The sequence below is a fragment of the Miniopterus schreibersii genome, assembly GCF_964146895.1.
Source record: "Miniopterus schreibersii genome assembly, contig: HAP1_SCAFFOLD_195, whole genome shotgun sequence".
NCBI lineage: Eukaryota > Metazoa > Chordata > Mammalia > Chiroptera > Miniopteridae > Miniopterus > Miniopterus schreibersii.
Window position 1 is genome coordinate 34492 of NW_027669712.1, and position 8945 is coordinate 43436.

At 44.7% G+C, this 8945-nt stretch overlaps 1 protein-coding gene across 1 annotated transcript; it reads right to left on the reverse strand.

Annotated features, from left to right (window-relative positions):
* Positions 1–6284: 6284 nt before the first annotated feature.
* On the reverse strand, positions 6285–8256 carry LOC308552088 (endogenous retrovirus group K member 13-1 Env polyprotein-like). Its single transcript, XM_081163048.1, has 2 exons — positions 6680–8256; positions 6285–6564 (listed from the first exon to the last, which is right to left on the reverse strand). The coding sequence occupies exon 1, from the start codon at positions 7954–7956 to the stop codon at positions 6940–6942; it is 1017 nt and encodes a 338-aa protein (XP_081019174.1). The 5' UTR covers positions 7957–8256; the 3' UTR covers positions 6285–6564; positions 6680–6939.
* Positions 8257–8945: the final 689 nt, after the last annotated feature.

Here is an 8945-nt window from a genome sequence, read left to right on the forward strand (position 1 = left end):
AGCTACCTGCTCGGGTGTTGTGTCATAGAAGCACCTTTCCTGCAGGAGGTTATTGCAACATTCATTGTTTGGCTAAGTACTTTAGGGTTGGTTTGGGAAGGTGTTTGAACTTTGGCCATATCCAGTTTCGTACGAAATTTTTTAACAGCGTTGTTACCAAATGTCCACAAAGAGCTGCTGCTTGAATCTGTCCACATGCACATCTCCCATACTCGTGTTCTCATTTCACAACCTGGGTTTTGGTTTCCTCTTCTTTCTTTGAAATGACAAGCCTTCTCTCTCCATGCTACACACACTTTGTAGCAGTTTCAGTTCGAACCATGTTGGTGCTCTAAAAACGCTGTGTAACCTATGTAGAGTGTGTCACTCTCTAGCACTGAGTAGACAATTTAGAGCTCCTTTCACCGCAGGCATGCAAACATATCTTTTTGTAAAAGTCCTACTTTAGGTCTCTTAGAAATGTAAGCGTTTTCATCGAGAAAATGAAGTCGATCATGGTTTTGCACTCTGCAACCAATAGAAATGTCCTTTTGTACATGGCCGTCTGAATTTCACTGCAAAATGCCATTCTTTTCTGGTTTCTTGAAAGTTTTCAACACATAAGAGGAATAGCGTGCTTGAGCAAGAGTGATGCAGTGTGCGTTTTCCTGGACTTGAAGTGATTTGGGAAACATACTCCTTATTTTCCACATTGTGTAAGAAACAACATAAGGCTTGCAAGATATTGAAACAATGCATCCGAAAACGTATTCGAGCAGTGAAAACACACGTTTCTACAAAGACTTTGAAGGAGAAAGCAAAAGTCTAGTGGCTGAGTGTTCTTTCAGAGAGAAACACACGCATTTCTTCCTTCTGGATTGAGTTTTTAGCCAGGAATTCAGATGCATTTCGTACTGTGCAGAATGTAGCTACCTGCTAGGGGGTTGTGTCATAGAAGCACCTTTCCTGCAGGAGCTTATTGCAACATTCATTGTTTGGCTAAGTTCTTTAGGGTTGGTTTTGGAAGGTCTTTCAACTTTGGGCATATCCAGTTTCGTACGAAATTTTTTCACAGCGCTGTTCCCAAGTGTCCACAAAGAGCTGCTGCTTGAAACTGTCCACATGCACAACTCCCATTCTGGTGTGCTCATTTCAATACCTGGACTTTGGTTTTCTCTTCTTTCTTTGAAATGACAAGCCTTCTTTCTGCATGCTACACACACCTTGTAGCAGTTTCAGTTTGCAGCATGTTGGTGCTCTACAAACGCTGTGTAACCTATGTAGAGTGTGTCACTCTCCAGCACTGAATACACAACTTAGTGCTCCTTTCACCACAGACATGCAAACACATCTTTTGTGAAACTCCTCCTTCAGATCACTTAGAAATTTAAGGGTTTCATCGAGAACATGAAGTCAATCATGCTTTTGCACTCTGCAAACAATAGAAATGACCTCTTGTACATGCCCGTCTGAATTTCACTGCAAAATGCCCTTCTTTTCTGGTTTCTTGAAAGTTCTCAACACATTAGGAGAAAGAGCGTGTTTCAGCAAGAGTGATGCAGTGTGCGTTTCCCTGGATTTCAATTGACTTGCGAAACATACTCCTTATTTTTCCACATTTCCTAAGAAACAACATGAGGCTTGCAAGAGATTGAAACAATGCATCCCAAAACGTATTCCAGCTGTGAAAACACACGTTTCTACAAAGACTTTGAAGGAGCAAGCAAAAGCCTAGTGGCTGAGTGTTCTTTCAGAGAAAAACACACGCATTTCCACCTTCTGGTGTGAGTTTTCTGCCGGGAATTCATATGCATTTTGTACTGTGCAGAATGGATCTACCTGCTCGGGAATTCTGTCATAGAAGCACCGTTTTTGCATGGGTTTATTGCAACATTCATTGTTTGTCTAAGTTCTTTAGGGTTGGTTTTGGAAGGTCTTTCAACTTTCGCCCAATCCCTCTTCGTAGGAAATTTTTTCACAGAGCTGTTTTCAAGTGTCGAGAAAGCGCTGTTGCTTGAAACTGTTCACGTGCACAACTCCCATACTGGTGTGCTCGTTTCAGTACCTGGAGTTTGGTTTCCTCTTCTTCTTTCAAATGACAAGCTGTTTTTCTGCATGCTACACACACCTTGTAGCAGTTTCAGTTTGAAGCATGTTGGTGCTCTCCTAACGCTGTGTAACATATGTAGTGTGTGTCACTCTCCAGCACTGATTACACAGCTTGGAGCTCCTTTCAGCACAGAAACGGAAACACATCTTTTTGTGAAAGTCCTACTTCAGATCACTTGGAAATGTAAGGATTTCATCGTGAACATGAAGTCAATCCTGCTTTTGAACTCTGCAAACAATAGAAATGAGCTCTTGTACATGCCCGTCTGAAATTCACTGCAAAATGCTCTTCTTTTCTGGTTTCTTGAAAGTGCTCAACACATTAGGAGAAAGAGCGTGTTTGAGCAAGAGTGATGCAGTGTGCGTTTTCCTGGATTTCAAGTGACTTGGGAAACATACTCCTTGTTTTTCCACATTGTCTAAGAAACAACATAAGGTTTGCAAGAGATTGAAACAATGCATCCCAAAACGTATTCTAAGAGTGAAAACACACGTTTCACTTCTTTCTGTATGCTACACACACCCTGTAGCAGTTTCAGTTTGAAGCATGTTGGTGCTCACAAACGCAGTGTAACCTATGTGGAGTTTGTCACTCTCCAGCACTAAATACACATCTGAGAGCTCCTTATACCACAGACACGCAAACACAACTTTTTGTGAAAGTCCTCCTTCATATCACATAGAAATTTAAGGGTTTCATGGAGAACATGAAGTCAATGGTGCTTTTTCACTCTGCAAACAATAGAAATGTCCTGTTGTACATACCCGTCTGAATTTCACTGCAAAATGCCCTTCTTTTCTGGTTTCTTGAAAGTTCTCAACACATTACGTGATAGACCGTGTTTGAGCAAGAGTGATGCAGTGTGCGTTTTCCTGGATTTCAAGTGACTTGGGAAACATACTCCTTATTTTTCCACATTGTCTAAGAAACAACATGAGGCTTGCAAGAGATTGAAACAATGCATCCCAAAACGTATTGCAGCAGTGAAAACACATGTTTCTACAAAGACTTTGAATGAGCAAGCAAAATCCTAGTGGCTGAGTGTTCTTTCTGAGAAAAAAACACGCACTTCAACCTTCTGGAGTGAGATTTCTGCCAGGAATTCATATGAATTTTGTACTCTGCAGAAATTATCTACCTGCTCGGGAGTTGTGTCAAAGAAGCACCGTTGCTGCAGGAGCTTATTGCAACATTCACTGTTTGGCTAAGTTCTTTAGGGTTAGAGCTCCTTTCACCAGAGACAGGGAGACACATCTTTTTGTAAAAGTCCTACTTGAGGTGACTTGAAAAAGTAAGGGTTTCATTGAGAACATGAAGTCAATCATGCTTTTTCTCTCTGCAACCAATAGAAATGACTTCTTGTACAGGCCTGTCTGAATTTCACTGCAAAATGCCCTTCGTTTCTGGTTTCTTGAAAGTTCTCAACACATTAGGAGAAAGAGTGTGTTTGAGCAAGAGTGATGCAGTGTGCGTTTTCCTGGATTTGAAGTGATTTGGGAAACATACTCCTTATTTTGCCACATTGTGTAAGAAAAAATATGAGGCTTGCAAGAGATTGAAACAATGCATCCCAAAACGTATTGCAGCAGTGAAAACACACGTTTCTACAAAGACTTTGAAGGAGCAACCCAAGCCTAGTGGCTCAGTGTTCTTTCATAGCGAAACACACGCATTTCTTCCTTCTGGACTGAGTTTTCATCCAGGAATTCAGATGCATTTTGTACTGGGCAGAATGTAGCTACCTGCTCGGGTGTTGTGTGATAGAAGCACCTTTCCTGCAGGAGCTTATTGCAACATTCATTGTTGGGCTAAGTTCTTTAGGGTTGGTTTGGGAAGGTGTTTGAACTTTGGCCAAATCCAGTTTCGTACGAAATTTTTTAACAGCGTTGTTACCAAATGTCCACAAAGAGCTGCTGCTTGAATCTGTCCATATGCACATCTCCCATACTGGTGTGCTCGTTTCACAACCTGGATTTTGGTTTCCTCTTCTTTCTTTGAAATGACAAGCCTTCTCTCTGCATGCTACACACACTTTGTAGCAGTTTCAGTTCGAACCATGTTGGTGCTCTAAAAACGCTGTGTAACCTATGTAGAGTGTGTCACTCTCTAGCACTGAATAGACAATTTAGAGCTCCTTTCACCGCAGGCACGCAAACATATCTTTTTGTAAAAGTCCTACTTTAGGTCTCTTAGAAATGTAAGCGTTTTCATCAAGAAAATGAAGTCGATCATGGTTTTGCACTCTGCAACCAATAGAAATGTCCTTTTGTACATGGCCGTCTGAATTTCACTGCAAAATGCCATTCTTTTCAGGTTTCTTGAAAGTTTTCAACACATAAGAGGAAGAGCGTGTTTCAGCAAGAGTGATGCAGTGTGCGTTTTCCTGGACTTGAAGTGATTTGGGAAACATACTCCTTATTTTCCACATTGTGTAAGAAACAACATGAGGCTTGCAAGATATTGAAACAATGCATCCGAAAACGTTTTCGAGCAGTGAAAACACACGTTTCTACAAAGACTTTGAAGGAGAAAGCAAAAGTCTAGTGGTTGAGAGTTCTTTCAGAGAGAAACACACGCATTTCTTCCTTCTGGATTGAGTTTTTAGCCAGGAATTCAGATGCATTTCGTACTGTGCAGAATGTAGCTACCTGCTAGGGGGTTGTGTCATAGAAGCACCTTTCCTGCAGGAGCTTATTGCAACATTCATTGTTTGGCTAAGTTCTTTAGGGTTGGTTTTGGAAGGTCTTTCAACTTTGGGCATATCCAGTTTCGTACGAAATTTTTTCACAGCGCTGTTTCCAAGTGTCCACAAAGAGCTGCTGCTTGAAACTGTCCACATGCACAACTCCCATTCTGGTGTGCTCATTTCACTACCTGGACTTTGGTTTTCTCTTCTTTCTTTGAAATGACAAGCCTTCTTTCTGCATGCTACACACACCTTGTAGCACTTTCAGTTTGCAGCATGTTGGTGCTCTACAAACGCTGTGTAACCTATGTAGAGTGTGTCACTCTCCAGCACTGAATACACAACTTAGTGCTCCTTTCACCACAGACATGCAAACACATCTTTTGTGAAACTCCTCCTTCAGATCACTTAGAAATTTAAGGGTTTCATCGAGAACATGAAGTCAATCATGCTTTTGCACTCTGCAAACAATAGAAATGACCTCTTGTACATGCCCGTCTGAATTTCACTGCAAAATGCCCTTCTTTTCTGGTTTCTTGAAAGTTCTCAACACATTAGGAGAAAGAGCGTGTTTCAGCAAGAGTGATGCAGTGTGCGTTTCCCTGTATTTCAATTGACTTGCGAAACATACTCCTTATTTTTCCACATTTCCTAAGAAACAACATGAGGCTTGCAAGAGATTGAAACAATGCATCCCAAAACGTATTCCAGCTGTGAAAACACACGTTTCTACAAAGACTTTGAAGAAGCAAGCAAAAGCCTAGTGGCTGAGTGTTCTTTCAGAGAGAAACACACGCATTTCAACCTTCGGTAGTGAGTTTTCTGCCAGGAATTCATATGCATTTTGTACTGTGCAGAATGGATCTACCTGCTCGGGAGTTCTGTCATAGAAGCACCGTTTTTGCATGGGCTTATTGCAACATTCATTGTTTGTCTAAGTTCTTTAGGGTTGGTTTTGGAAAGTCTTTCAACTTTTCCCCAATCCCTCTTCGTTGGAAATTTTTTCAGAGAGCTGTTTTCAAGTGTCGAGAAAGCGCTGTTGCTTGAAACTGTTCACATGCACAACACCCATACTGGTGTGCTCGTTTCAGTACCTGGAGTTTGGTTTCCTCTTCTTCTTTCAAATGACAAGCCGTTTTTCTGCATGCTACACACACCTTGTAGCAGTTTCAGTTTGAAGCATGTTGGTGCTCTCCTAACGCTGTGTAACGTATGTAGTGTGTGTCACTCTCCAGCACTGAATACACAGCTTGGAGCTCCTTTCAGCACAGAAACGGGAACACATCTTTTTGTGAAAGTCCTACTTCAGATCACTTGGAAATGTAAGGATTTCATCGTGAACATGAAGTCAATCCTGCTTTTTCACTCTGCAAACAATAGAAATTTCCTGTTGTACATACCCGTCTGAATTTCACTGCAAAATGCCCTTCTGCCGGGGCCAGCCGGCAGGCGAACGAGGACCTGATTGAGGGGGTGAGGATTAGAAAAGAAAGACTCATAGAAAAGGATGGGATCGGGAGGGCTACAGCCAAGGCAGAGCTGAGCTGAGCTGAGCCGGGCTGCGCCCCGAGTTTATTGATTACAAGCTTTTTATAGTGCACCCAGACCACAATACCCAAAACAGTGACCTTTTACCCAGTTCCTGCTCTGCACAAACATTCTTGTTTTTCTAGACACTCTGTCTCCAAGTCAAGGTCTTTGTGCAGGGTTTCTACTCCCTAAAGCAAAGGACACTATGTAATCTTAACTAAGCTACAGGAGGCAGAGGTGCTAGCTCTGCCGACCCACCCTGCGGGTCAACGTGCCAGAGATTTCTCTCTAAGGCGACGCTAGGGTCGGCGAGCCCCTGGAGAGACTCCAGGGCAGCACCCTACCAGGCAGAGGTGCTAGCTCTGCCGACCCACCCTGCGGGTCAACGTGCCAGAGATTTCTCTCTAAGGCGACGCTAGGGTCGGCGAGCCCCTGGAGAGACTCCAGGGCAGCACCCTACCAGGCAGAGGTGCTAGCTCTGCCGACCCACCCTGCGGGTCAACGTGCCAGAGATTTCTCTCTAAGGCGACGCTAGGGTCGGCGAGCCCCTGGAGAGACTCCAGGGCAGCACCCTGCCAGGGAGACTATTCAGGAGGGGCAGCCAGCCGGCTCCCCACATCTCCCCCTTTCTTTTCTAAACTAAAGACTTAGGCTCTAAAGCTTTTGGGCGGGTATGCAGGTGGAGAGTATGTAGTCCTATTTTTAGGACTTTAATATCTCTCATGAGTGTTTTCAGTATGCAGGGTGTTATTAAAAAACCAAGGACAACGAGAGTAGCCAATCCGGCCACTCCGAGAATTCCATGTTTCCAATCTGTTGCTGAGAGGAAATGTCCCCTCATTCCATTAACCCAAGATTGCGCCATTTCTGCAAGTGAGGTGTCTATCTTAGGCGCTTCCCTCAAGGCCAGAATTTCTTGATGGAGTTGTATTAAGTCTAGAGAGACATTACCATCATGCCAGACCCCTGCTAAATGCTTTTGCACTCTGTCCCAGGGGTAGGAAGAGCTGTTATATTCCTTACGGGTCACGCAAATGTGTTTAAAATCAGCATGACAGTCTAAGTCTAGCCGTAGCTTTAAACTTTGCACTTCTCGCCCTATGATGGTAAGGGTGTCATAGAGTGCATTAAGTCTTTCTTCTATTTTTAAATCTATCGCTTCCTGGGTTCCTAGTGCTTGAGTAACATTGGCACTAAGTTGATTCATCTGATGTGCTGTTTGTATACTTTGAGACAGCGATACGGCCGCGGTGACACTGGCCGCAATGACGGCCACCAGGGCAGTAATGCCTGCAATTAGGAGGCCGATAAATTTCTTGCTCCGCAGGAGGAGCTCGGTGGCCTCTTTGATCACCTGAAGCCCTCTATCATTATACCATTCTCCAGAAACATTTACAGGAATCATTACAAAGGTGGGTTGATACATGACCATAAGTTGATAGTTCAGAGATACATTATACACACAATTACTGATGGTACAATTATTGCATTGGATCTGCCAATATGAGGCATCCCGAATAATATTCAGGGCGCCCACGAGTAGGGCACAGGGCGGTGGGACACAGGTCTGTATTTTACGGAACTGCTGTGTCGGCCCCATGAGGACTGCTGTATTTCCCCGTTCGTCATTGGTATAGATGTCTCCCCCCATGGCAGCAATGAGTCGCTACAGCTGAGTTTGAAATGGCCCCTGGTTCACTGACCAAAAAGACTCGGCAAGGGCCTTCCATTCCGGGCCTGCAGCAGACCAATCATGGATTGGGGACCCCCCGGTTGCATTGATTAATACACCAAGTTTCCCTCTACAGTTCATCCAATGTGGTTGCTTTGTACGATTGGTGAGATCAGGTTCACAGATAGGCACCCCTTCCGGGGGATTTGTGGCGCTGCCCACAGCGATCTTACTAGGATACCATAGGTCCACATGCCAACGTGTCCAATCTGAAACCGACAAAGTCCAAGGCTGTTGACGGCCATCAAGAGAAAAGACTCCGCTGAGTACCGGCAGTAAGGACTCAGACTTAGTAATGCCAATTTTAAAGCAGCCCGCTACCCCATCATTTTTTGAAAAGCAGATGGGCTGATTCTTGGCGTGTCCATGATAAGTAAAGTTCGAAGCCTTCACTGGCTGAATATGAATACTAGAGTGTCCTCCCACTGCCCAGGTGTCATTGGTGTAAATCACCACCTCCTCATGCTGCCAGGTTACAGGTTGCAGCAATGGAGGACTGGGCAGGTAGGCCCAGTGAACCGCCGCAGAGGCTCTAGGGGCGGCCGCGACCAGGGCTATCATAGCCAGAAACAACCGTTCAGGAGTGACCTCCATTCTCTGGTTCTGCACCATCCTCCTCGCCTGGTCGGTCGGTCGCGCGAGGGTCTCCGTCACCGAGGTCTGGGGCGCTGGATTCCGTCGAGATGGAGCTCGGCCGCGCAGGGGCGTTCTGGAACGCATGCCGTACCAGCCTCTCCGGGAGCCACCGCGGCGCTTCAGCATCCTGTGGAAAAACACACACATGCCCTCGGCCCCAGATTAATACCGGATCTGGCCCATGCCAAGCCCCATCAAGCGGATCCTTCCATCTCACCAAGGCTTGGTGCTTAGATGAACTCGGCTGCCAAAGCCTTTGGGCTGCAGAGTGG